This window comes from Salvia hispanica, chromosome 2 (genome assembly GCF_023119035.1).
Source record: "Salvia hispanica cultivar TCC Black 2014 chromosome 2, UniMelb_Shisp_WGS_1.0, whole genome shotgun sequence".
NCBI lineage: Eukaryota > Viridiplantae > Streptophyta > Magnoliopsida > Lamiales > Lamiaceae > Salvia > Salvia hispanica.
The window spans coordinates 19646242-19673088 of record NC_062966.1 but is presented as its reverse complement, the minus strand read 5'-3'; the positions used below and the strand labels follow the sequence as shown (position 1 = coordinate 19673088).

General features: G+C 36.7%; 5 protein-coding genes across 6 annotated transcripts; 1 reads left to right on the top strand and 4 right to left on the bottom strand.

Annotated features, from left to right (window-relative positions):
- Positions 1-552: 552 nt before the first annotated feature.
- Positions 553-3747, bottom strand: LOC125203379 (erlin-2-B). Of its 2 annotated transcripts, none has more exons than XM_048101712.1 (9): positions 3581-3747; positions 2885-2972; positions 2691-2758; positions 2457-2516; positions 2213-2371; positions 1910-2056; positions 1415-1629; positions 979-1087; positions 553-905 (listed from the first exon to the last, which is right to left on the bottom strand). In XM_048101712.1, the coding sequence occupies exons 1-9, from the start codon at positions 3701-3703 to the stop codon at positions 825-827; spliced, it is 1050 nt and encodes a 349-aa protein (XP_047957669.1). In that variant the 5' UTR covers positions 3704-3747; the 3' UTR covers positions 553-824. The 2 variants fall into 2 exon arrangements, with proteins under 2 accessions (XP_047957669.1, XP_047957668.1); XM_048101711.1 differs by having other exon boundaries at positions 2885-3005; positions 3581-3746.
- A 2852-nt stretch (positions 3748-6599) lies between these two features.
- Positions 6600-8455, bottom strand: LOC125208255 (PLASMODESMATA CALLOSE-BINDING PROTEIN 3-like). Its single transcript, XM_048107837.1, has 4 exons — positions 8243-8455; positions 7804-8043; positions 7655-7694; positions 6600-7216 (listed from the first exon to the last, which is right to left on the bottom strand). The coding sequence occupies exons 1-4, from the start codon at positions 8295-8297 to the stop codon at positions 6898-6900; spliced, it is 654 nt and encodes a 217-aa protein (XP_047963794.1). The 5' UTR covers positions 8298-8455; the 3' UTR covers positions 6600-6897.
- Positions 8456-10374: 1919 nt separating this feature from the next.
- On the bottom strand, positions 10375-19401 carry LOC125203333 (protein translocase subunit SECA2, chloroplastic). The gene is made up of 32 exons (XM_048101656.1): positions 19199-19401; positions 18995-19129; positions 18829-18898; positions 18654-18718; positions 18135-18255; positions 17632-17723; positions 17044-17109; positions 16825-16889; positions 16667-16754; positions 16398-16463; positions 16157-16272; positions 15900-15990; positions 15351-15434; positions 15165-15257; positions 14995-15090; positions 14832-14917; positions 14472-14550; positions 14263-14376; positions 14003-14098; positions 13865-13928; positions 13405-13694; positions 13116-13171; positions 12584-12701; positions 12394-12474; positions 12071-12150; positions 11948-12002; positions 11790-11859; positions 11521-11710; positions 11312-11435; positions 11144-11218; positions 10880-11046; positions 10375-10714 (listed from the first exon to the last, which is right to left on the bottom strand). Exons 1-31 carry the CDS (start codon positions 19361-19363, stop codon positions 10882-10884), a joined length of 3156 nt encoding a protein of 1051 aa, XP_047957613.1. The 5' UTR covers positions 19364-19401; the 3' UTR covers positions 10375-10714; positions 10880-10881.
- Positions 19402-19511: 110 nt separating this feature from the next.
- Positions 19512-23529, top strand: LOC125203334 (pentatricopeptide repeat-containing protein At1g26460, mitochondrial). The gene is made up of 6 exons (XM_048101657.1): positions 19512-20214; positions 20769-21000; positions 21085-21567; positions 22318-22524; positions 22951-23088; positions 23179-23529. The coding sequence occupies exons 1-6, from the start codon at positions 19616-19618 to the stop codon at positions 23365-23367; spliced, it is 1848 nt and encodes a 615-aa protein (XP_047957614.1). The 5' UTR covers positions 19512-19615; the 3' UTR covers positions 23368-23529.
- Positions 23530-23709: 180 nt separating this feature from the next.
- On the bottom strand, positions 23710-26371 carry LOC125203337 (triose phosphate/phosphate translocator, chloroplastic-like). Its single transcript, XM_048101659.1, has 12 exons — positions 25900-26371; positions 25760-25831; positions 25603-25668; positions 25424-25502; positions 25200-25320; positions 25002-25097; positions 24809-24921; positions 24652-24729; positions 24440-24556; positions 24273-24372; positions 24078-24178; positions 23710-24006 (listed from the first exon to the last, which is right to left on the bottom strand). Exons 1-12 carry the CDS (start codon positions 26145-26147, stop codon positions 23980-23982), a joined length of 1218 nt encoding a protein of 405 aa, XP_047957616.1. The 5' UTR covers positions 26148-26371; the 3' UTR covers positions 23710-23979.
- Positions 26372-26847: the final 476 nt, after the last annotated feature.

Below are 26847 nucleotides of genomic sequence, written 5' to 3'. Positions count from 1 at the left end.
TACAATTTTAATTACTTACCTAAAGCTGCTAAGATATTCCCACTTTATTGAGAATGTACTAAGTATGTTACTGTATATTCATTTTTTAATTGAAGAGCAAAAATTCTTGAGTGTTCTGTCATCTTCACAAATGAGTAGAACACCACTTAAACAATAAATCGCTGTATCTCAAATCAGAAATCCACAGACATCAAATTTTATTGGACAGTGTTGAAAGATTCTCTCTCTGAAATGTGTTCTAATAAATAATTTAATTTGTTGCTTGAAATGTGTATAAATCCACTTATGGAAAATTTGGAGGTCCGAAGCAATCAAATCATGTGCTTTGAAAAATGGAAAATCATTTTTTTTTCTTTTGACGAAGGAAAATGGAAAATCTTTAGGAAATTAAATATGAACCTGTCGCCCCTTATTAACAAATAAAATACAAACCTGTCAATATTTTTAACCTCGTCATAGAGTTTATGTATAAGCAAGTCATTCAATATTAATAAATCACGCAAGTTACAGAAAAAATACATGAATTCTTGCTACAGAAAACCGATTCGACGATTGATGGTGAAATACGATCTATTAGCATTGACGTCAAACGTACAAAATTCTAAAATATATCCCCAAAACTTGCACTCCAGCAACAAGGATTACAATACGAGAAGAAGAAAGAAAAAAAAAACAAAAGAACATATCATTGAAATCTAAAAGCAGCAACTGAACATCGTCGTATACACATTTTTTACGAGCCAAAGGCTTTCGCTCCTCCAAAAAGTGAAACGGGAAGAGTCCAACAAGATAAACAGCCAACGAAACCCAACCCAAATGTGTACTTACAATTCCAAGTTCTCTCTTTTCACAACATCTTGTAAAAAGCTCCCAAGCAGCCTTTGGTCGAGAACCATGTTCGGGACCTGTACGGAAAACTTATAAACCACGAGAAGCAAAAATATGTGGAGGAGAGGAACAAAGAGAATAGCCACTCACCTTGTTGCCAAAATATATCTTGGTGTTGTTGGCAATAGCTTCAATAAATTTGAGTTCCAAGTACTGAGGAGTAAGCCTCAACTTGTCTGCTTCTACTTCTTTCATCGTGCTAGAAAGACGACCAAAAAAGCAACATAAGCTCATTTTCAAGATTGTATCTTTTCAGAAATAATAATTATCAATCTGAGTGACTACTGTTATAATGGTAAAAATCTGGAGTAATACACAATAGGAGTACTTAGCATTTTAGTTAGTGCTCAATATGTAACCCATTTTTTTTCTGGCACTATTTTAAAGCAAAGATTTGGTTGATACTCAATGCGCATTCATATCATTACTTGTACACTGTGAATTCATGCATCTAAAACAGTAGTAATTTCTTAATGTAAAACATTCTCTGTCCTGCAGTAATTTAATAGAGGGTTGAGGAATTTACCGGTAATAGTCAGCATCAGCCAAGCTCTTTTCGCGAGCTACGTACATGGCATTAGATATTTCTTCTTGCTTCCTTGCACTGTCTTTTTCCATCAATTTCTGTTCCATCTGGATCTTACTTACATGAGCATGCTTTTCAGCCTCACTTATAGCAATTTTTTTCTGAGTCTCTGCTTCCTTCTCAGAAACTCTCTGTTTCTCAATAGCAATCAAGACCTGTCAATGTTTAAGCATTTGATTTAATTCAGGAGTACAGTAAAAGATACAGATGCTAACAGTTCTTGAATTTAGTACACAAAACCCCAAATACTACAAACAAAAGAAGAATCACTAGAGCTAATGGGATAACCATCTATTTATCAACTCTATCGATGTTAAGAGGCACAAAAAGATAACTGAGCAGGAATATCAGATTGCCGCAAGTAGCAGGAGTGAAAATAAAAACATAAATCCACACAAATGGCTTAGAGCCCAAACGTAAGAACTAAAAACATACCTTAGTTCTCTCCTCCTCCATCTGTTCAAAATTCCGTCTTATACTCTCAGGAATCTTAGGTTTTGTGACACGGACGCTAAGAATTTCAATACCTGGCGCATAGCGCGTACAGTCGGCCTGAAGAGAATCCTTCATTTTTTCATCAATCTGAAAATTCCAAAGGTAATTATTGGTTGTGTTTCAATTGGATCTGTTTACAGAAGGTATGTGGTAGTAAATTTGCAACATTAACTGAATCTCAAAGTCACTCTTTAAGTTGAATGGGATTCGGTTTTTGGTAAGGAGGTAGGAATGAGGTATTACCTGATCAAACATGTCGATGTAAACTTGCTGAAGTGAATGAGCACTGCAGAACTGATTAATCTCATGATGGATCTTATCGTATATCCATGTATTGTCATATTGGACACCATAGTTGAGTAATGTATCATATACATAATCTTTACTTAGACGATTTACAACCTGAAAGTATTATGATAATATGTGTATAGCAAACAATACAAACACTAAATTCAACTGCAGGACTTGGTAGAGCAAGAAATATTACTTCGATCTTCTCAAAGTTAATCATAACACCTCCTTTTGTTCCACAAGGGATGTCCCTCACCTGCAAATGAAAGAGATAATAACACTCTTACTCCAAAGTATGTTTATGTCAGACTACTCTGAAGTAAAGATGCATAGGTACACACTCAAGAATAATTGTTTATCCATGCAAACAAGTATAAATGTATATATATGTAGAGAGAGGGGAGGAGAGGAGGAAGAGAGAAATTTCTACCAAATCTGTCTGTAAAGTCACTTGAATGGGTTCAAAGTGTGTGATCAGGGGTAGTTTGAAATGAAATCCTATGTTCAAGATAAGCAAATTAGTGAAAAGGAAAGCACAATGTATACACGGGAATAATTGAATCTGTTGCATTTTCAAATGTTAGTATGCGTGAGTGCATAGCTGTATAGTGAAGTGTACGGTACCTGGACTGGTAATTGTATCCAGAAGGGCACCTCCTCTCCAGTAAACACCGACATGGCCCTCAGGGACTTGATGCAGCACGGAAAAACTCTGCTTTAGAGTTGAAGATGATGGAATTATAACCTGCACCTGATTTTCTCAATCACAATGTCCCTCCATCCATAAAGAGAGGAGGCTAGCCTCCAAAGGGGTCAAAGGCGAATTATATGCTAACTAAACATAAATTTCATCCAACCTAAACTTCTGTACACTAGCGTGCATATTCAGCAGCAATCTTTTGTTCATATACTATGTGATCAGTGATCATCTCTACAACTGTAATTTTCAATAGGAACTACTATATACTAGTAGTATCTTTTAACATCATCAGTTATGATCATCTTTACCCCTGTGATTTTCAATTAAATAGCTCAAAACATCAGCGGAGCTATATATTACTAAACGCTATCAATTACCACAAAAAAAAAAAAAAAAAGAAACAGAAGCGAATCGCATAACAACAGCAGAGAGAGAGATCATCGCAACTTATACATCCATAAAATAGCGAGTCAACTACACCTAAATCAACAAGAGTAGAACGCCTGATCAATTATCAAAATAAACAAGTCGGCTTCGCAAATATCTACAACTTGAAATAGAAGCAACCTAGATTCCCGTACGGCAAAATCAAAAAATTGGAAACAGATACGCGACATTACCATTGCGGCAATAGCGAGGAACATTCCTAGAACAGTTAGAATGGCGGAAAAATCCCCGCCTCCGCCGGGGGCAGGCGGCGGCGGCCGTGGAATTCCCGTTCGCTGATTCTGCTGTGCGTCCATATCTTTAAGGCTTCTTAGGAAGGAAGTTAGCTGCTGTGTCAAATGGAGTGAGATTATATTAGTAGTATTTATTTGTCTACAAATAAATGAGTGAATATTAATAGGTTCAAAACAATAATATAATTATGTTTTTAGAATATTGTTCACTACATTAGAAAAAATAAAGATTTCATTAGTTAAATATGATGTAATTAGGTGTGTGTTCTTTTGTAATTACTCAATATATAGTTTAAAATAGAGTAAAAGTCAATTTTGATCCTAAACATATGACTAAAATATAAATTTGGTTCAAAACATTCACTTTTTGAAAAACAAATCCATAACAAATGAAATTTTTGTCAGAATAGTCTTTTTTTTTATGGTTTCGTCAATAAACTAACGGTAATGCAATTGTGCAATTAGCGTTGACTGTTAGTTTTTTTACAGAACCGTAAAAAAAAGGACTACTTTGGTCATATTTTCATTTGTTATGGACCTGTTTTTCAAAAAGTGAATGTTTTTTGACCAAATTCATGTTTTTGTCATATGTTTTGGACCAAAATTGACCTTTACTTTTTAAAATACTTAGTACGACTTTTATTAGGTAAATACTGTAGGATGTATATATGTTATTTTGTAGAGTATAGGCCAAAATTGGTCCTGAACATATGATCATTTTACGATTTTGGTCCTAAACTTTATCTTTTAGAATTTTTGGTCCTTCACATTTCAAATCGGAGCACAATTGGTCCTCCGTCAATAATTCCGTTAATTTTATAACAGTCAACGGTTTTACACCAATTTTGACCAAATTATCTGATTTTTTAAGTTACTAATTAATTCTCTAATTATTTTATCAAATATTCATTTAAAATCATATGGTCCTGAATTGTGTAAAGACGCCGATCTGCAAAGACGCCGACGCAAACATCGTCGGAAAATCACTAATCTCCAGCTTCGGAGACTCCTCCGCCACTCATATGCTCACATTTCGAATTCAAAATTCTCTCTCGCCGGAAAAACCAAAACCCCCAATTCTAAACCTCTCCCAATCCGAATCGATCAATCCACAATCTAGATCCGGATGTCGTGTTTAGCCCTAGCTCTTCAACCCGCAAGTGGCCCGACATTCTTCTCCAGACCCGGGAATGGTTCTCTCCTTCACGCGCGCTCGTGGCTCTCTCGCCTTCCGGGGCACCCGCCGCTCCTTCGCGAAGAATCATCAGCATCCCGCCTCCGATTCCTCCGCCGATTTTATCGGCGACGATATGCTGACTGCCTCCTCTGGTCAGGTGATTTTCGGCGCCGAGTCGCGCTATCGTGTTGTATACCGTCTAGTTAATTCAATTTACGTTCTCGGTGTTACTACGATTGATGATTCACATAATAATCTGTTTGAGTGCATCCATATCGTTAATCAATCTATTTCCGTGATTGTGACCGCGTGCCGCGGCGTCGATGTGACGCCGGAGAAATTGGGGAAGAAATATGCGGAGGTTTACATGACTTTGGATATAGTTAGGGAACGTGGAGCCGACGGCGGACCATGAGGCCAACATGGAGTTGTTTTCACAGGTGTTGTTTGAGCTTCAAAGACGCCGACGCAATTGTGAGCATATTAGTTATTTTCATGAATGTGACCATATGATTTTAAATGAGTATTTGATAAAATAATTAGAGAATTAATTAATAACTTAAAAATCGGATAATTTGTTCTAAATTGGTGTTAAACCGTTGATTGTTATAAAATTAATGGAATTATTGACGGAGGACCAATTGTGATCCGATTTGAAATGTGCAGGACCACAAAATTCAAAAGATAAAGTTTAGGACCAAAATCATAAAATGACCATATGTTCAGGACCAATTTTGGCCTTTACTCTATTTTGTAACTAATAGTAATATAATTGAAAAACAATTACTTTTGTTAGGTAAATATGATGAAATTAGGTATATCTTATGTGATTACTCAAAACATATAGAATATAGATGTAATTGGTATTGTAGTATGGGTTTTGATCCATGCAAAACCCATCCTTAGTACAAAAATACAGAATCAAACATACGGAGGTTATTTGTAGGTTATTGTTAGCTTAATTTTAGGTCATTATAGTAAGGAATAAGGATTGCATAAACTGATCTTAACATGAACTCAAACCCGAATTTTATATGACCTAAAACTGCTTTATAATGACTCTCCATGTTTTTGTTTAATTATTAACCATTAGATTGTCAAATCTGATGGTCAAGATTTGATTTGGATTTTGTATTGCAATCAATTTTTGTATTGATCATTTTCCTGATATTGTATAGTATTTTATTTTGTAATCGCTCAAAACGCAGAATATAGATGAAAAATATGATTTTTATTAGGTAAATAGGATGCAACTAGGTAATGTATGTTACTGTATTTTGTAATTACTCAAAATAGCTTGTACTTTGTCTTTTATTATATAAATAGGATGTAATTAGGTATATGTTAGTATTTTATAATTACTCAAAATATATAGAATGTAGCTGATAAAAATATTGACTTCTATAAAATAAATAGGTTGTAATTAGGTATATGTTAATTTGTAATAACTCATTGCATGCAGTACAATATAGCTGAAAATTATGACTTTTGTTAGGGAAATAGGATGAAAGTTGAAATCATGAGATATTATTAATGGGCCATGAGTAATTATTTCAATTCGAATGGGCTTAATTGTTATACCTCAAAATCAGCGTGATTTCTTAAATTGGCTCACTGGACTCGACCCAGCCCATCACGCACAAGGCCATGTGAAAGCACCTCCAATTATTGTGACTGAAAAAGAATCAAAATTTCGTGGCACACTTTCAATGATTACCAACAACATGATTGATTAAAATGGTTAAAGACTGTCTAGTAATAATAATTATTGAACATAGGGGGTATAAAAATCTCAATAAAATTTCAAACATACAAAGCAACATATTAGGGGCCCTAATCTAGATTTTACACAGGAAAAATATAAACAGAGGAGAGCACATTCTACCCAAAGAAAACAGCCACACATCTCCACCCACACAGAATCAGATTCCCTTACTCTTCCTTTTTTCAAGAAAACAACACAAAAAGAAAAAGTCTCTCAAGTGGAGAATCACTTCTTTGCGGCCTCGACATCGGTCCATCCGTTTCGTTCCTCCGGCTCTCGTCTGTCGAATCTTGCACAACTCGAGGGTGGTTTTCATCACATCATTGGGAAAAAGAGGGTGAATATGAAGATCACTGCAGCAAGCATGAAGGTGCTGCTTTGAGATGATAGAAGCTTGACACTACCGCTGTCAAATCCAGTTCCTGTCCCCGTCGGTGCAAGGCCAAAACCAGGAGTTGTGGGTGACCCCGGGATACCACTTGGGGTGGTAGTCCCGCCCGGGAAAGTGCTGCCTCCTGGGGTGGTGTTGCCTCCCGGAGTTGGAGTGGTGCCCCCTGGAGTTGTAGAGGCCGGAGGTGGTAGAGAGGTCGGAGTCCCGGGAGGGGTGGTCGATGGAGTAGTGCCACCGGCATTGCTGCACGATGTTTGAACACGAAACACATAAACAATAGCAAAAAAGTGAAATGAGAACCTAACTTTACTAAAATAAGGTTTGTACACATATGTGAGTTGAGTGCTTTTGTGCCTAACTAAGGCAAAGAGTTTAGAACCATATTTGGATCTAAAAAATCCATTTCTACACTGCAAGAATGTCAACATTATCAACCTAAACCCGACAAACTAGCCGGCATCTCACTAATCTGTTTCACAACTACAACACTAGTAAACACTAACATCAACTTTATCACAAAAGAACTAACTAAGCCAACTCAACTTTATCAATCAAGAAAATCACTAATGCTAGAAAAGCCAGTTAAGCAACAAGCAACACATCATGTATGAGAGCAAATTGAACAAGAGCTTCAAATTCAAGATTCAAAAGTAAAACTGAAGCTAGAAAAAGGGGAATTACCTAGCACTAGAAGGATAGACACATGATGAAGAAGATACACCTGCAAATCATCGAAAACCGACAACGGTCAGAAACAGAGGCCGGAAATTGAATCATAGACTATGAACAAAAAAAGCAAGTTGTTAGCAAATGTTAAGGAAGGTAATTACTGGGAGGATTGGGAGTGACAGTGGCAGTCCCTTGAAAATCACAGCTCATTGGGGCATTGCCCTTCTTCTGATAATAGCTATTCACAGCATAACTGCAGTGATCCCTAACAGTGTTAGGGTTAAAGCAAGCCCCATTTTGTTGAATTGCTGAACAATCAGCCCCATTTCCACAAGCATAATCTATGTTTTTCTGAAGAACACTGTCACTCACACCACTGTTGCAGACACAGTAACTTGCATCTGTACAAAGCAATCAGGGGTTAAGAAAGAAAAACAATTTTCAGACATTCTTGACTACAACTCAACTATGATTGCAAGAAATTTAGTTAGGTAAGGGGGAAAAGGATAAAGATCAAAACTTTACACACTCCCTTTTTTTTTTCTTTTTCTTAGTTTTCTCAGTACTAAAAGAAAATTGCAAGAAAAAAGAGAAGTTCACCTGAATAGCCGGCAAAGGCTAAGATGAAGAGCAAAGCCAGCGCTAAAACAGCCATGATTAGGTGGAGAAATTATGAGAAAAGGATGGCTTAACCCTCAGTTCTACTCAAGCTGGTTGGTGAAACTAAGAGAGGGAGAAGGGGGAGAGAAACGAAAGAATTTGTGGAGCAGGGGAATGGAGATTTCTAGACAGAGGAAGTAAGTTGGACGGTGGCGATGTATATATACTAAAATACGTATATACGTTTATAGAGAGATACAGTGGTAAAAAAAGTGATTCTTGGGGAATTGAAGCTCAACGCTTTCGTATTTAATTTCACATGTGAGATTGTGTATTGTGTTTTGACTCATTAGATTAGACCATGTGAGCTGGCCGACTGAGAGAGAGAGAGCATATCTTACTTTATATCTTAATTTAATGATTCCTACCATGTATTCATTTCTTTTACATGAGATGCATTTATATTGAAGCATAAGAACTTATAAGCCATGTACTAGTAGAATAAGGTATTGTACCATAATATACATTTTGTGGCATGTGACATGCACTTCATGGTTGTACCTTATAACTAATAACCTATTAAATACTACAATTAGTCCCGCAAAAATTGTTTAGTTATGAAAACGACGGTGTGAAGTTGTATAATTGAATTTGATTTTTCAAAATATAAATAAAAGTTAGAGGTAACAAAATCAATGATTAGTGGTTTGATAATGTACCAACAATTTAAAAAATTTAAATGCCAACCTTTGTGATGTGGTGTCGCTGTATCGTGGCACCGCGCATGGCCCCTTTTGGTACCAGCATCTAATTCCAGAATAAAATTGACAAACTTTACATCAAATACCGATCACTTTTTACTATTATAAGTTAATTATTTATTTCAATATTTTTCAATGGATATATTTAGTCGGTATATTTTTTCTTCAGCGAAAAATAGCTATGTACTAGTAGCAATGAATATCAAAATGATGTTTTGATTTAATACTTATCGAATATGTAACACGTCCAAATTTGAAAATGAAACTGATTAATCAAATGTAGTAATATTTCGAGAAAATATGTAATTTTCGATTTATAAAGTGACGTCAATCCAAAATTAATTGAAACATATCATCTTTCAACCACAAATGACAAAATTACGCGCTCCATCACTACAAAATTTTTATAATATTATCATCAGGCGATAAAAAGGGTGAATTCTAGTAGTAAAAAAACAAGAAAAACTGCTATTGATATTAGTATATTACTCCTTTCTTCTTTACAAAAGAAGATAGATTACGGCATTTATTTGTCCTATAGCGTTGTAAAAGCTGCGCAAAGAGAACTAGGTGGCAGAAATCAAGAGTGAGAGAAATAAATATTCAATGGTCCAATATTTAATCAATTAGAATTATAAAATGAGATAAACTTGTCCACATGCATATATTTAGACTTTAATATTATTTTGACTGTTTTATTGCACATCTTAAATCCTTAACAAAATCATAATTTTGTCGGAGTCAAAGCTCATAATTATAGAACTACTACGGAGTAGTAATTAACAAAGAGTACTTATTTTGCACGATTGTTTGAGGCTTAAACCTCAATCTTCTTGATTAATTAACAAGGATGCATGCAGTATTTAGCATAATGTCTTTTTCGTAATCTCGATTTAATCAAAATTAGCTCAACTAGTAATTTAGTAGTACTAAAATGTTTAATTTATTTTATAATCTAAGCCTAATGACTATTATATCCTTTATTAACGTTAATTCATTAGTAAAAAAGAGGAAAAGTATGAGGAGATTTAAAATTAAATAATACTATAACAATTTATTATTTTAATTTACAGTTTACAAAATAAAATCTTTTACGAAAGGCATAACTGTATTTTGCAAAAAGTGCGGACTTATAGATATTCCAACTTTAAACACAACTACGACGCGGTTTTCCATATTCTCAATTAACACAAATTAAATCCATATTATTATATGTTTTGACATGTGAAAAATGATTCGTAAGGCAGTAGTATAATCGCTCACCGCCAATGAGAATTTATTTCATCTCGCATTTTATTTAAATGGAATGGGATGCAATTTATTCAAATCAAGATTATTTGGCATTAATTTATGGTTTTTCACATAATAAAATTAATGCAAAAGAACATAAGTAAATGCTAGTACATACTTTTCACAATTTAATTTTCAAATCAACAATAATAATAATACTAGAAACTAGTACACTACTGGATGCTAAACATTGTTGGATACGTGGTTGTTCACGTTGATCACAACGCAGTCACCCTCCCTTGCAATGACGGGAGGCCCGGATACTTCCTGTGATCAACGCAGTCACCCTCCCTTGTAAACAGCTGGAGGCCCAGGAAACTTTCCGTTCAAGTCAGAATGGTCTTAGTCTCGCACTATCCGATCACATTATAAACAAGTTGCCCGGCCTATGCAGAGGGCCGTGAGTTATCGTTCGTGATTCCTAAAATCGCAACCCGGCTAATCAATCTGACTAACCAACCAAGTAGGCTAACAAAATATGTCTTGTTTCTAAACAAAAGAAAAACTTAACTCGGCAGATTGAACTTGGAATAAATGTTATGATAATTGGACAATAAATATATAGTTACAAAAAATTATTTTGTACCTTCAGCGGAGAACTAATTCTTCAGACTCCATAGGCGATGACCAATACCGTAATAGAGATTCCACAGTCACCCTCCTCGTGGCACTAAGCATCGAGATGAAAAATCGACAGCCATCGATTTTGTACTCCTCAAGTGGATTCCTGTGCCCGAAATATCTCAAGTTCACCTATACACATGGCAAGACCGTAAAAAAATCAAAATAAGTAGTACACCTACTGTCGAATTCAGTAAAAAAAAAATCGAAACAAGTGTGGCAAGCATACCGCTGAATTAAGTTTATTCATGTTCACGAGATGATCCTTCCAGAAGGAATCAAGAGTTTTCACAAGAACCGCCCTCTAAACGAACAAAAACAAACCAGAGTATTTTAGTAATAAGATTTTCATGAGCACCATTCGCACTACTTGGGATCTGAAACAGAATTTATGTACCTCGATTTCCTTTACATAGCCGCTGTTATAGCCCGAGTCTTGAATAATGTCTAGATATGAAGCAATCAGAAAGTCCCCAAGGTACTTGCAAAGAAGGTTAATGGATGATCTGAATTTCCCATCCCTAGCAGAAGACATAAGGAGAGTAAGCAAAATATGCAGAAGACAATCTCAACGACGATGGAAAACATATAACAAAGAAAACGCACTTCACTGAATCATCAGAGCATATTGTTAGCCACCGTTTAAACGATGAGCTCTTCATGCGAATGCCTCTAAAGGAATTTGGAGGTCTAGGCAAGTTTGGGAGGTGAAACTCATCAATGTCCACAGAACTCAACCCATGAACTTCTGCGAGTGAATACAACAAATTTTCCTCAGTAATTCCTGCAAATGAGTCTGCAGATACCCTAAAGATTTAGTATAAATGAAAGAACAGAACAAAATCAAAGTAGCTGAGATCGTAGAAGCAACGCACCATTTAACACATCTCTAGAAATTCCAACAAATTCCTTTAAAATTTTGCCTAGCTTCCAGCTTCTTGGATGCTGTGACATACAAAGTATTGTTTAAGAAAGAAATAAAATTTACTGTCGTATGATACAACACAGAGAATGTTCTAGAAGGAAGTTTTACCTTTGTAGGATCCACGTTCTTTAAAATAATTTCAGATACCACTGCTTGCATGTACCTACATACACAATTTATCACCACGCTGAGGAATTAAAAAAAGGTAGTACTCAAAGTTAGCACTCTTACTGGAAAATATGCTGAGAGCAACTGTCGGAATCGCCTGATAATATTAGTTGGCGGAGATCATAGACATGCTTTCTTTGCACCTGTGAAGCCAACAAGAATCAGCCAAACACATATTCTGAAAATTAATGGGAGACATCACTTTATTTGGAGATAATAAAAAATAAATAAAATAAAAAACTAAGCGATATTGAGATTACTATCTATAATTTGTAGTCAGATAAAATGCAAGACATATCATAGTCTCCACCTTCCTGATAAAACATCATTCAGGTAAAAGTATAGACGAAAATGAAATTAGAATAAGCTAGTAAGTGTCTTGATACCTCTAAAACTTCATCAAACTCAATTAGGTTCTTCCTTATACTAAAGAAGTACTTCTCGGCACTAACTTGAAGATTTGTAAGCTGAAAAACAGAGAATGAAGGATCAGATATGTTAATTGACACATATACATACCAATGCTAATTGATGGAAGGGGGTGGAGCACAAAAATAAAGAAACACTAGACCAAACCTGTTTCATGATTGAGTGACCAACTATTGGGACATCATCATCATCCGTGAGTCTAGATATAAGCTTTACCGCCCACTCAGTATCGAAATTGAACTTCTGAAACATATCATCCTGTAAGCTGTGAGGTAGAATCCCCAGAATAAATCATGAGAACAATGTAACACGACCAGAATATTTCAGTACTTAGATCAAGGAAGTTAACGTAGATATATATTCAAGTGTTTGCCAGAAAATACACTGCCACCATCCCTATCTTTAGTTGGAAATTTTAAATTTCTCTTTCCATTATATGATTGGTAGCAATGTGAACTTGGGAGGATATATAGAATCTGAGACATCATTTCAACTCATACAGAGAGATACTAAATAAATTCTAGAAATATATTACTGTAAAAGAGAGAGTGCATAGACAAATGCAATTTCAATCCAAGGATCACATGATATAGTCAGTCTCCATGTCACAGTTCAAATGCAGTATATGTATTGAATAACTACGAAGTTACAAACAAACAACAAATATACTTGATCATACCTCACTACAAACCGTGTTGATCCAGGATCCCCCTGCCTCCCTGCTCTGCCTCGGAGCTAGACAAGCAGATTATATTACACATCCATTGCAACGCCAAAAAAAAAAAAAACAATAAACTGTGATGATAAGTAAAAGGGAAACAAATACACCAAATACTATTTCACCCTTTTCTGTAAAACCTCAGAAAATTTCTCTACTACACTTGACCAGTCACAAACAGGCGAAAAATCACTTTCATTTCCAATAATATAAATTGCTGCCTAAAACTCAAACACATCAACAAAGTTACCTGGTTATCAATCCTCCTAGACTCGTGCAGAGAAGTTCCTATCACATGAAGACCTCCAAGATTTTTCACCTCTAACCCTTCAGAAGAACAGTGAGATTCACAGTCCTTTAGAACTGATAGATAAGCAAGTGCTATACATGGGCCAAGAGGGTACATCTCTGTCTCCTCATCAACAAGCTTCAGCAACTCCACTGATCCCACTGACTGGCTCATCTCGATGGACTCAGAAATTATTTTTCTTGCCTCGTCGTAACTCAACTTCTTACCCTCACTTTTGCAAACATATTTAGCTGAATATTAAACAAAAAATAAAGTTAAGTAGTAATAGTGAAATAAGAGAAAAGGCAGATACTCACAATTAAAACTCAGTCTAATCCTCCACATGCACATTTTCTTTTTTCTCTTGCAACTATACACAGTTTCTTATTAAAAAAAATTAAGAAAAAAAGAAGATACTAACACATAAGAACAGCCTTAGCTAGCAAGCCCAAAGATGATGGTCCAACCTTCACCTTAGATAAGATCTGCACTGAAAAAACACTTAGGCCTAATATTAAAGTCATTATGTCCTTTTTGTCTTGCTAGAATCAGTTATCACCTGTCCAGAAGTTAGCCCCGAGTCAATTTCAACATCAGGAACATTGTCTGAGAGAGTCGAAAGTAAATTGTCCTCCAAAATTTCTCTTGAAAGCATCTGACAATAAGACAATGCAATTGTGAACTCTTCATTGAAACCATCATGCTTTCTGCAATCACAAAACATTTGATGAAAGGGAACAAGAAGCAAAGGTCTCAAGTTTCATCCCAAAAATGATTGCATACTACACCGTGGATCAGAACATCAAAAGCAGGATCTACCTTCGGATTTCCTCCTAGGATAATATCAGTACCCCTGCCAGCCATATTTGTTGATAGAGTGATTGCATATTTTCGACCAGCCTGGGCGACAATCTCAGCTTCTCTAGCAGCATACTGTAAAAGATAAGTTGTAAAAGCCCACAGATTTAAGATATGCAAATAGGAGACCAAAATTTGAAGTTTCCCAAATTATCATGGTATATATGCACCTTTGGTCGAGCATTAAGGATGTTATGGGGGATTTTTATCTCCCTCAGTAAAGCAGAAAGATGCTCAGAATTTTCAACACTGCATTAGAAATCAAAAGCCATGGTCAAATATGTTGAGCTTAAGTAAATAAAAATGGACAAGCATTGTATCGAATATGCGCTCCATTGCGGATCTCTGATATCTATGATAAAAATATTAAATAATAACTTATGCATCTCAAAGATTTTTCCACAATTGAAAAGTAATGGCATGAGATGTGTTCAGGAGCATCATCAGGGTTGGCCATATCTCAGCTTAAAATCTTCACCTGGATCAATTTTGATGATTTGGTTATACAGCAGAAAAAGAGATAGATGTACCTGGTTGTCCCAACCAACACCGGCCGGCCTAGCCCAAACATATACTCAATTTCAGCACGAACATAATTCCATTTCCCTCGAGCAGTCTAACACTCAAATATGACGAAGTGAATTGATGGCCTCTACTACAGTAAAAGAATTTTAACAGAGTTCAAAAACTTACTGCAAAGGCCATGATGGGTAGATCTTCTCTAATACTCAACATATTCGTAGGAACCTCAATAACTGGCATTTGGAAAATTTTCAAGAATTCCCTCTCCTGCAACAAATAGAATTTTACAAAGACTAGATACTCCAATATATCATAAAGTAATATGTGTAAGAAGCACTAACCTCAGTTTTTGCAGTCCCAGTCATCCCTGAGAGCTTGGGGTATAACTTGAACAATGATTGGTAAGTGATTTGGGCCACAACAACAGAATCGGCCTAACAAATTTCAGGAAGTTCCATTACACAATTTCGGAAAGGTAAACCAAACTCTCAACAAGATGGCCTAGAAAGCTAGAGCAACTACAACACCTGAATTTTCAGTCCTTCTTTGGCCTCCACTGCCTGATGGATGCCGTCAGACCACCGCCTTTTCTCTTCCACTCTACCAGTCAACTGCAGTGCAAGAACAATACCACATTTGCATATCAAAGAACCTTAATAGGTTATTCAACAAGAAAATGCCTCAGGAAGTGTTTATATCTTCAGTAAACGCAAAGCAGAAACAGTAACATTAAGTAACAGAACAATTGCAAAATTACAAAACACCATGCCCCAATCTCCTACCGGTTAGTTGAACCAACATATGCCTAAGGCATATTATATAAGAAAATTCTCATCATGAGTCCAATTGTTGAGCTGATCATAACTTTTTGTATATTCATGAAACCCTAATGATGAGTACCAAAAATACATGTTTTTGCTATATGATGTGACTTGAGAGGATATTCAGTTAGGTTAAACACTATCAGATAGTTTTCATACAGGTAAACTGATGCAATAACTGAACTAGGACAGATCCCTTCTCTCAATGACCCAATCATGTACAAATATGAAGAAGCAGGAGCAACTAGGACATACCTCATTGATTATAAGAGCCTTTCCGTTCCGAATTATGTATTGAACATCTCTCCGGTAGAATTCTTTGGCTCTTAATGCATTCAAAACAAACCTGCCATATTAAATGAACTATTCATGAATATAGATGGTAGAAAAGTTACAATGAAAAAGAACAGTGCCTATGGTATTATCTAGTCAATGCATGAAAAACAAAATTCAGGACCCCATCGAGGCACGATAACGATGACTACAAAGAGATAACTGGTTTGATCATTCACCTGGCCCATGGATCATTCTCATCCCATAAGTCATTTGTATCCAGAGCTGTCTCAGCCAGTAATATTCCTTCCTCAGTAAGTTCCACTGAGTTATCCTTAAGTTCAACATTGTAATGCTGTCGATTAAGCACATATTATCAAATTAAGTACTCTGTATCAGGCCGTGAGTGTTCATTTTTGAACAAAAAGGGGAAATAATCTTTGAGGTGTATGAATGGTAAAGGTAAAAACAGAGACTCACCAGACCACGTATTAGCAAATCAGCTATTCTAGCAGCAACTGGAAATCGTACAGCATCTTGACTAGCCTTGCAAAAACAAAACAAAAACAAATTAAAAACCTGGGCATTAAAGCAATTTTACAAAGATATAGTTATACACTGGAATCTAATAAGACATATTACCGCCTGAAAGAAAAATTATTTCGTTTTATGTTTCTTTTGGGAAGAATTACTGCTTGGAATAAACAGATTTGATACTTGTGCCATTTGACAAAAACATGCAAATTTACCTGTCCGCTTATCAACAAAGGATTGCGTCCTTCATCAATAAGGACAGAATCAACTTCATCAACTACACCAAAATGAAAGGGCTTTGGCCTGTTCATCAATATAATAGTTGGTCAAAGGAAAACAATTAGGACATGCGAATGGAAGGCTGAAGGGTTACCATCTCATTACAAGTTGTTCACTGCTTCCAGCAAGATTATCTCGCAAGTAGTCAAAACCAAGTTCCTGTGGCCATATAGAAGGAAATTGGGCATTGATTAGGGCAGTAAGGAGGTGAACTTCAAGTAAACTGCCAGTGAAAACCAATCAATACTGTGGACAAAATACTCCTATATAGAAATGATGTAAGTAGAAGTATTTCTTGGTGTGATTGACTTACCGTATTATTGGTGTATGTAATGTCGCATCTATAATTAGATCTTCGCTCCTGATTTTTCATGTCTCTCTGCATCAAAAGTAACATTATACGATATAGACATGCTCGAAACATCAGCATTTGCAAATCAGACCTCCGTATATCCCAGGACAAACTTCAAGTCCTCACTTTTGGTGCATGTATATTCAATATATTAAAATGTGTTCTTCCTTGTTTATGATCTCAAGGATACAGGAAAGCATGACAAATCTTAACAATAGTAAATCCCACAGCTGACTGTGGATAGACTGCAGTAGTCCTTCACTTTTGACATATTTGAGACCCAAATTTTTTCTTTCGAATATGTGTGCTTCTTACAAGATATTGAACCATTGGGAATGTATATAAACTTTCCTGTTGATGTCTTATTTTGGCTTAATCCACTTGATTCTTACTTACATAGTGTAATTGAGGAATTGAGTAAAATTCAACAGGTCCCAAGATCATGTTAAAACTTAAAACTGAAGTGTACTTCTTAGAGATAAGCTGTTATATGATATGTTTTCAGCAAGAAAGCCCGGGATCCAAAGAGTTGAGCTAGAAGAAAATTACTTGAATAAGTCCAACTGAGAGGCCTAGGAATCGATGCACGCGGCCCATCCATTCAGCATCACGCTGGGCGAGGTAATCATTTACAGTAACCACTGCCATGGAAAAAACCATGTTGAGAAAGGGACCCATAAAGCACTATACTCTAACAAGGCGCATGAAAATTCCCAAACAGTTTATGCATTCCCAAGGTGCATGGAAAGTACCATGTTGAGAAAGGGACCCATAAAGCACTAAACTCTAACAAGTCGCATGAAAATTCCCAAACAGTTTATGTATTCATGACAGAATTCAACCATGTAATAAAAATGTGCAGAGATATTGCAAAAACTACAATTTATATTCAACTAACAACACTTTCATCGTTCAAAACCAATGATAAAACATACATATTTAACGACTGATACATTGATCATCCAAAACCAACAATGGTAGTCTACTTTGGCCAGCTTCTACAATTATCACATAGCATTTTCATATCCATAAGAAAACAAGAAACAGCGTACCATGGACGCCCTCCCCACTCAGAGCATTAAGATAAGCTGCTAAAGTGGACACTAAGGTCTTCCCTTCCCCAGTTTTCATTTCTGCAATCGAGCCATCATGAAGCACAGCTCCACCAATTATCTGTAATATAAGATAACATAAAATTCCAGAAAAGCCTGACTTATGTTGGTTTTAATATCAATCTCACACAACATCCAACGGACCTTAAATATTCTAGATTCTATAAACTAAAGTACCAAAAGTGTAAGAAACTCAACTATTGCATTCATGATTAGAGAATGAACAAAGGGAAGGGTGTTTCCAACATTGACAGCACAACACCTTACATGTCACAACAGCCACAGCTATATAACAAAAAAGGAATATAATGCTCAAATACTAAAACTAATCTTCCTTTCATTTCACTTTTTCTTGATCGCAGCAAAGATGGTGTAACCAAATTCTTGTTCTCTAAGATCAAGAAACCAATAATGTCTCCAAAATTAACAATATTGCTTACAGCTTTACGTAAAGCAAACCTGAACATCAAAATGCCGCATTCCAAGCTTCCTTTTTGCTGCTTCACGAACTACAGCAAAAGCCTCTACAAGAAAATGCATGACGAGATGAAAATAAATTGAACTTGTTAAAACAGAACGACCTAATAAGTCAATGGCTTATCACATTAGAGATAGAGAGCTAAATATATTATACCAGCTTGAATATCAGCTAGAGTCGCACCCTGCTTCAACCGCTGGCGAAATTCCTCTGTCTTCGCCCTCAGCTAGGATAACAAAGACAAGAAAACTCATCCAAATTTATAGAAATGAAATAAGGTGCGCATTAGCGTGGGACAAACGGAGAGAGAGAGTGAGAGAACCTGCTCATCTGAAAGTTTCTGAATGTGAGGTTCGAGCGCATTCACGGAATTCACAAGTCTGTAATAATCTCTAACAACCCAGTGATTCAAGCTACTTAATTCGTTCCATGTTTTCTGAATACCACCGATTTTATCCTGTAAACACAAAAACTTTATTCAGAAAAAGGCAGCCCCGTAATCAGTTGGGTTGTGTTAAATTCGCACCTTCAAAGATGAAATTATGCAAGAGCGCCTCAAGTGGCGGGTGGTGAGGAGAGAGGGAGGATAGAGGGGGAATAAGGTGGTTTTGGTGCATAGACGAGTTGTACTTGAACAGCGCCGGAATTGTGGCGATGGGAGGAGCAAGGCGGTGGCGGTGGCGGTGGTCATCGGAGTCTACGTTGCTTGGATTTTCAGAGCGCTAAGATTTAATTACATAAACTTCCATTTTCTTAAACCGATTATTTTTATTATTTAATTAAATGACGAATATGCCCCGGTGGTAAAAACCCCCCAAAAGCCCTAGCTAGGGCTCGCAAGAATGGCGGAGCTTCATCAATCATCATCTCCAACCTTGAAATTGAAAAATTACACACTGAGCTCAATCACTTCTCTCGTCGATCAAATCTCTACGCTCCAACAATGCCGCCGATTCGATGTCTAGCGAGATCAATGCCGTCGATGCGGCAGCTCAATCTCAGGTTCGTCTCCACCTCCACTTACCTCCGCCAGGAGGCGCAGCTGGCGGGCGTTGAGCCGCCCCAGGCTCCTCTTCCGCCGAACCCTGCCTCCGGAAGCCCCTTATACAGCGAAAACTGGCGGAACGCTACCTCCTCAACCTCTCCCGGCGCCGACGCGGCGGCGGTGCTCCCCAGCCTCGGGTTCCTCAGCTTAGGCGGCCAGGGGCTAGTGCAATCCCTAGCGACGCTGGACGCGAACGGCTTGATGGATCAGTTCGCGAAATGGACGACGGAGCAGCGATGGGGGGACCTGAAGCAGCTGTTTGAGCTTTGGATTAAGTCGTTGGACAACAGCGGGAAGCCGAACAAGCCTGGCGTGGATCTTTACAATCACTATTTGAGGGCGAATTTGATGATGGGGGCGTCTACGGGGCAGCTGATCGATCTTGTCGAGAAAATGAATGATTATGAGATAGACCCTAACACAGCCTCGTTCAATCTAGTGCTCAAGGCTATGCAGCAGGCCGATGAATCGTTAGCATCCGAGAAATTGATTGAAAGGTTTCGACTTTACGCTCTTAATTATTGAAGTTGTTGACTTTTTTTATGTTGATTATCAAGAGAAAAGCACTATCTTTTGTTAACACTCCCAGTCTGAATTAAATGGACAAGCTTTGCCTAGGCCACATTTAGGTAGAACCCGTTCACGTTTTTAACTTTTTAATGATAATAAACTCGATATGGATGTGCTCATTGGTATATTTTGGCTCTCTGAGTTGATGTTAGGTTATGTGCCAGAAGAATGTTCTCAGTGAAAATAGAACTGCAAAATGAACGAAAATGTTAGATGAAGGGGTCATGAATCATGATATGTTTCTATTTATTGATATCCTATGCTTTCTTTGTCTGTTACTGTTTCTTTAATTGCCACAGTTTTTTGTGGTTTAGTTTTCTGAGAGTGTTTATTAACTAATCCACATTCTAATTTCAGGAAGTTAGTTAATATGAATATCTTGGGTAGTTACTTCATGAGATTTTTTTTCTTGTCAAATATGACAATTAGTTACTTGTAGAGTTATTGTTTGATAGGTGAATCTTTACCGTATTTATGTCAGGATGCTCCAGAGAGGGCCTGAATGCAAGGATTCTTTGCCCGATGATGAGTCGTATGACTTGGTTATTACCACGCTTCTTTCTACAAACCAAATAAATCGTGCTCTGAAGTACATAGATTTGGCATTGACATCTGGATACATGTTGTCAATAAATGCATTTTCTCGTTGTGTTCATAGTTTTATTAATAACGGGAGGCTAGATACCTTGGTATCGCTTATAGAGAGATGCAAGGTACATTTATTTCACTGGCTATTCATAAGTCCATTTTATCTGAACACCTAAGTTCATTGCTGACTGTGATTTTATGGATATCAGAAAATGGATCAGAATAAATCCTTATGCCCTCCTTGGAGGACATGCAATTCTATTGCAGATGTTTCAGTTCAATTAGATAACAGTGATTTGACGTATTATGCTCTTGAGTTCATGGCCAAATGGATTGCTAGAGGTGAAATTGCCAGGCCGCCTGTGCTTCTTTCTGTCAATGAAGGTCTAGTCCTTTCTGCCCTTGGAACTGCTGGTAGAACATGCAATTCTAGACTTGTGGATGGTTCATGGGCTGTTCTGAAACGCTCATTGCGCCAAAAGAAGGTTCCTAGTCCTGAATCTTACATCGGGAAATTATATGCTCATGCTAATTTGGGGAATTTACAAAAGGCGTTTAGTACACTGCATGAGTTCGAGATTGCTTATAAAAATTCTGACAGAGAAGATGTAGAAGATCTTTTCTCGCCATTCCATTCCTTAAATCCTCTGGTCAATGCATGCTCGAAGAAAGGTTTCAGAACTTTGGATATGGTAAGTTCCTCCGCATAGGTGCCTCTAGTGCCTGTCTATTGCTACAAGAATCATTATCCTCAATTCTGTGGTAAACTGTTCCTTTAGTGGACTACCATATGGTTGATCTTGATGTCATCACGATGCATTTGGATATGTTAGAGTTACTGGCAATCCTTTTTTGACAAGTTACTTGATACTGTTTTTTCCCGTATCTTCTCAATGAACAGTGAAATGAATAGATTTAAATCTAAGTTCTAAAAATTGCTAATGTTATCATATTTAATTTGCTAGGTATGCTGAAATTCAGCTGATCTAAAGTTAATCAGAAATCTTGAGTTTTGATTGTAAAGGTGGTCTCAATAGTTATTCCTGCTTGGAGGCGCTCATGCCAATTGTTGACAGTTTTATGTGCTGGCAATATTCTTGTCTCCATTCACTAAAAGTAATTTGCCTTTGGAGTAAAACATGCAAAGTATCTGCCTATATGGTAACTAATGAGCATTCAAATTAAGTTTTGTAGAAATTTGTAGGTTGTTACCCTTTATGAAATTATATTATCAGCATCCTGGATTACATAATTAATGCATGCTGCTTTTTTGGCCTTGCTTAGTACTTGTGAACCATCATGTGTCACTCTTTGTGACAGACAAGCCTTGTTTGCTTAGTGCATTGGATGCAAATACTAGAAATGAGACTCAAAAGAGTAAATCATGTATTGCTTTACCAATGTGTTGTGAATGACTAAATTTTCTCTATGTGTTTGCTCAGGTTTATCACCAGCTTGAGAATTTAGGCCGATCCGATCCTCCATACAAGTCTATTGCTGCTCTAAACTGTATCATTCTTGGCAGTGCAAACATCTGGGATATTGATCGTGCTTACCAGACCTTTGCTGCTATTGATGCCACTTTTGGGTTGACCCCTGACATCCATTCATACAATGCACTCTTATGTGCCTTTGGGAAGCTGGGCAAGGTAACTCACACACATTTACCTGTGTCACTCTTATTTATTTTCAACTTTGCATTACACCAACATGGCACTCTTCCTCACCTGGCATTTCACTTAATAACCCATAATATACATGTCTATATTCACTGGTTGCTCCCATTAGCTTCTGATCTACTATATGTACTTTCTAAAATCTACCATGTTGCTACCTGTACCTGTTTTAGAAAAATGTATGATCATTCCACATTGTTTATACAACTATATTTTAAACTTTTTAGCAAGGATACTAGTACAAGGCATGAAATTTGTGCTAAAATGGTTTCAGCATTTTTGAGCTGACACAGTACGCCCATATTTCTGCCTGGATGAGGAGGAATACTTGATTTAAATGCACACATTATATTATCAGTATCATTCATTTGAATAATAAAACGACTTTTTATGTCTCAGAGAGATGAAGCTGTAAGAGTATTTGAGCATTTCACTGGATTAGGCGTGAAACCAAATCTGACTACATATTCTCTACTTGTTGACGCCCATCTAGTTGTACGGGATCTAAAAGCTGCTTTGGCTTCTGTTGATGACATGGTAATCTTCTATGTCGATATATTTCAAATTGGATTTCACCCTTCCATTAATAAATCTGACTCTCATCTGGAATTAAAACCTTTTAAGCAGATAAATGGAGGATTTGAACCATCAAAGGAAATGCTGAAAAAGATTCGGAGGCGCTGTGTTAGAGAGATGAATTACAAGTCTGATGACAAGGTGGAAACTCTTGCCCAACAGTTCAAAATTCGAATGGGTACAGAAATCCGTCGTAACATGCTGTTTGAATTAGAGTACAACATGGATTCATATATGTAAGGTTCTAAGAATCATTAGCACAAATGTGCATCTTATCGACAGAAGATGCTCTGTAGTGAATGCTTTTGGTTTATTGGTCAGATTAATTTATTTCGCAGAGTTCAGAAACACGAGTTACTTTAAATAATAATCAAATGGCAGTTATACCTATCTTGCAATACAGTGATCAGATGTTGAAGTCCTGCTACTATTTTCTCAATTTTGATTTGGTATATAGTTTGCTGAAGATGCTGGTGATTAAGTATTCCACATATATAATCTGAACCCTTACTTATCTGTAGTTTTTCATCATTAAGACACCTAGGTTTTAGTTGTTTCAAATTCATAGGAGAAGATCTCATGTCAGAAAGTTGTCAATACGCAACACTGTAACACATTTGAACCAGCATACATCTGGGATCTGTGACATGTGTGAGAAAACTAAATAATGTAGCAGGAAGCATTCAGAAGTATGATACAAAATTGGATTGAAAACTCTGTTTTATCATTCGATAAAGGCTTAGCAGCTCCAAACTCCAGTGTTTCTTGACCTGTTATCTCATTTCCTGCCATTTCCTTTATTGCTTGCAATTGCATGTGTATTCAGCTGATTTAGAAATGGTTTTGGAGCCCTTATGATTCATGCTGTTGAGCTGCCTTCTGAAAATTACACACATAGATCATAAGCCTTTGTGATCTTTCTCTCTGTTGTGTGGAAATATTTAGCTTACCCGTTTCTCCTCCTCCATGTTAGCCTTGATGAGTGAATAAATTGCAACTCCGGCTATGGCTATTCCGGTACCAATACCAGTTTGTGTAGAGATCCTATTGCCTGCCAATTTTTTTGTTGCCAGAAACCATATTTAGCCTACATAGCAGTTGAAATCGCGACTGTGTAATAAACATCAATGTAACTGAGTAATTACCGAAGACAACAATGGAGAATCCAATTACAAAGACACGCTTTAGCACGTTCCCCACAGCGTGTGTGAGTGGCGCGACTCTTTCCAATGTGTTTGTAGCCACCTGAAGCAGCAGAAAATTAGGTCGACTCTTTCCATAGCAGAAAATTAGGACAGTGATGATATTTCACCTGGTTGTAGAGATGGTAGAACATTCCAATCCAGAATAGATCAGACAAGAACTTCTGCAGTCCAACTTTAGCTATTGCTGCTTTGAATCCATACTGCATTAGTTGGGGTCCCTCAATCTGGAATGTAAGAAAATACAATACTTTCAACTGAGATCTTGGTTGGATATGAAAAGGAATAGGTCGAGTAAAATTCATGAAACAAAAAAACTTACTACAATCGCAGGTGGGAGGCAGAAGAGGAGGGCTATAATGGATATGTATGCATATATATTTGTACTATCCATCCCTGTCTGTTTTACAGAGAGAGAGAGATGTTCAGTGGCTACTGCATTGGTGCATACTCTATGGAAAGATGATGAGTGTTATTACCATAGCTTTCTTTGAGTAAATGCTTCTGTAAGTAAATGAAATGTTTGAGATCATGGCACTGATGAATCCCGTCCAATTAAAGGAGAGTTCGGTTAAAGAAGCCATGGACACACCTGCACAGAAACTAGCATATCAGAACATGGGAGCAGTGGTGAGGGATCAACGTAGGAAATATCGATCTTTTCAACCTTACCGAGCACAACAGGGGCTAACGATAGCCAAAGAGGCAGGGGAATTTGATGTCCCAAAACAAACTGTGAAGCAGCAGCACTGAAAAACGGCTCCAATGCTGTTGATGACTACAAATTAATACAAATATAATGCAGAGAAAAAGAAATCTGAGGAAAGTCAAACAGAACTGATAGAGGCAGATATTATAAGTTCCTGCTACCTTTGATGGTGTGTGTGAACGACACAGCAACGGCTGCAAAGGACACGTTCGACATGACATGTCCGAGAGCATGGCAGGCAGCTACCGGAGTAAGGAGCCCCAGGAGTTCCTTATTAATAGGCTGTTTGTTGAAAATCATAAAACTTGAATTTCAGACCAATCAAAACTGACTTCACCTATGAATGTATGACAGCAAAACTCTTGAGACAAAGTTTATAGCTTACGGCGCGTTTTGGCAGACCTAAAGACCAGCTGATGAGGCAGTATACAACTCCAACAAGAAGATGAATAACTGACACAAAACTGTACCATTGTAGAAATTCAAGATTATAAGAAAGTTAAAGGCATCTTCTATCTATCTGAATTAGTATTATTAGTTAGGTGAGAAAAACAGATGACTTACTATGGATATGGGAAATAGTTGTAAACCTTCTTGTTCAATATGTTGAATATAACATTCAGAAAATACCTGCATCAGAAACAGTTGATGTAACAATCATATGTACTATATATTTGAACATAAAATAATCTTCTCGATTTATCATTGTCATTTCATTTACCAAGTAAAGAAAAAGAATCCAGTTACAAGAGCTGGAAATTTCTCTGAAAAACTCTTGTTAGACTCGACAAACCTGCAAGAATAGAAACAATATCAGTAAAACAACACATATTTGCAATAGTACTACAAATTTGTTCCAACCCTTTTGCCAGTTCAATCTCATGGCCCTCTGCATCAGCAGCTGCTGCTTTTACTAGGCGAAAATCCGACAACCGGTGGCTGAGCTTCAAGAGTGTGGGGGTCTTCAAAGATGCAATCTTTTTATGAAGTGGTGAGAATTCCAAATGATTTGAAATGGGATGCACATTTCTGTGACTTGTGCAATGCAGTTTGTGGAATGAAGAGGATCTTGATTGGTGAATGATGGAAAGGTTAGAGATTGAAGCCATATTGAATCAAAGATTAAAAAAAATCTAACTGGCTGCAAGAATTTGATGTCAACTAATATACAAAAATTCCAAGAAACACAGAAAACAAGAATACAACGTTGACACCTATGTTTTATGCCTCGGCTTAGGAGATATCAAAGAAATGGGAAATCTCAACAAAATTGAAATAAATTTGATAGAAATGAATGAGGTTTGGAACACTAGACTAGTTTTGGATGGTAGTGATTGTCAATGGCTTTCATGATTCTTTTCATATAAAAGTGAATTATTCTTTGGACTTTTTTGGTGACAGTTTTTTTATTTGTTTATATCAACGGCTTACTTTTGTTAGTAGTGTTTGTTATTCTACCTAATCGGGAAAACTATATTTTCATGGTTGTTATGAGTCGATCGGTTAAGATTCCAAATAAATTTATTTTAAGGCTTCTTAAAAGTAGCATTGATACTCAAAATAGAAATATGAGGTGGATGGCTTTAATGCTACAAATGCTTTATCATTGTGTTGCATTTATGTAGAGCTGTATACTCTTTTAATGTTATACTAGTATTATATGGTACAAATGCTTAATTTTTTACAAACAAAGAAAAAGAAAAAGTTATCCCACTAAATTGAACCTAGTTAACATAGGGTGAAATTCAATTCAAGTTGGTTTATCAAAGTAGGTTAAAAGGGAAATTAAATTGCAATATGTATTTTATT

What these genes read in the sequence shown, in the direction of transcription:
- LOC125203379 (XM_048101711.1), bottom strand. Translation starts at nt 3,703, where the DNA reads ATGGACGCACAGCAGAATCAGCGAACGGGAATTCCACGGCCGCCGCCG. An exon ending in ACATCGACATGTTTGATCAG is followed by an intron (nt 2,057 to 2,212) that starts GTAATACCTCAT and finishes TGGAATTTTCAG; the next exon opens with ATTGATGAAAAAATGAAGGA. An exon ending in GCTGATGCTGACTATTACCG is followed by an intron (nt 1,088 to 1,414) that starts GTAAATTCCTCA and finishes TCGTCTTTCTAG; the next exon opens with CACGATGAAAGAAGTAGAAG.
- LOC125208255 (XM_048107837.1), bottom strand. Translation starts at nt 8,297, where the DNA reads ATGGCTGTTTTAGCGCTGGCTTTGCTCTTCATCTTAGCCTTTGCCGGC. An exon ending in AGCCTTTGCCGGCTATTCAG is followed by an intron (nt 8,044 to 8,242) that starts GTGAACTTCTCT and finishes TGCTTTGTACAG; the next exon opens with ATGCAAGTTACTGTGTCTGC. An exon ending in GTCTATCCTTCTAGTGCTAG is followed by an intron (nt 7,217 to 7,654) that starts GTAATTCCCCTT and finishes AACATCGTGCAG; the next exon opens with CAATGCCGGTGGCACTACTC.
- LOC125203333 (XM_048101656.1), bottom strand. Translation starts at nt 19,363, where the DNA reads ATGACCACCGCCACCGCCACCGCCTTGCTCCTCCCATCGCCACAATTC. An exon ending in TGCGGCATTTTGATGTTCAG is followed by an intron (nt 18,256 to 18,653) that starts GTTTGCTTTACG and finishes CTTATATTACAG; the next exon opens with ATAATTGGTGGAGCTGTGCT. An exon ending in GAGTGGGGAGGGCGTCCATG is followed by an intron (nt 17,724 to 18,134) that starts GTACGCTGTTTC and finishes TTTCCATGGCAG; the next exon opens with TGGTTACTGTAAATGATTAC.
- LOC125203334 (XM_048101657.1), top strand. Translation starts at nt 19,616, where the DNA reads ATGCCGCCGATTCGATGTCTAGCGAGATCAATGCCGTCGATGCGGCAG. An exon ending in GTTTCAGAACTTTGGATATG is followed by an intron (nt 21,568 to 22,317) that starts GTAAGTTCCTCC and finishes GTGTTTGCTCAG; the next exon opens with GTTTATCACCAGCTTGAGAA. An exon ending in CCTTTGGGAAGCTGGGCAAG is followed by an intron (nt 22,525 to 22,950) that starts GTAACTCACACA and finishes TTTATGTCTCAG; the next exon opens with AGAGATGAAGCTGTAAGAGT.
- LOC125203337 (XM_048101659.1), bottom strand. Translation starts at nt 26,147, where the DNA reads ATGGCTTCAATCTCTAACCTTTCCATCATTCACCAATCAAGATCCTCT. An exon ending in TTTACTCAAAGAAAGCTATG is followed by an intron (nt 24,730 to 24,808) that starts GTAATAACACTC and finishes TCTGTAAAACAG; the next exon opens with ACAGGGATGGATAGTACAAA. An exon ending in ATTCTCCATTGTTGTCTTCG is followed by an intron (nt 24,179 to 24,272) that starts GTAATTACTCAG and finishes AAAAATTGGCAG; the next exon opens with GCAATAGGATCTCTACACAA.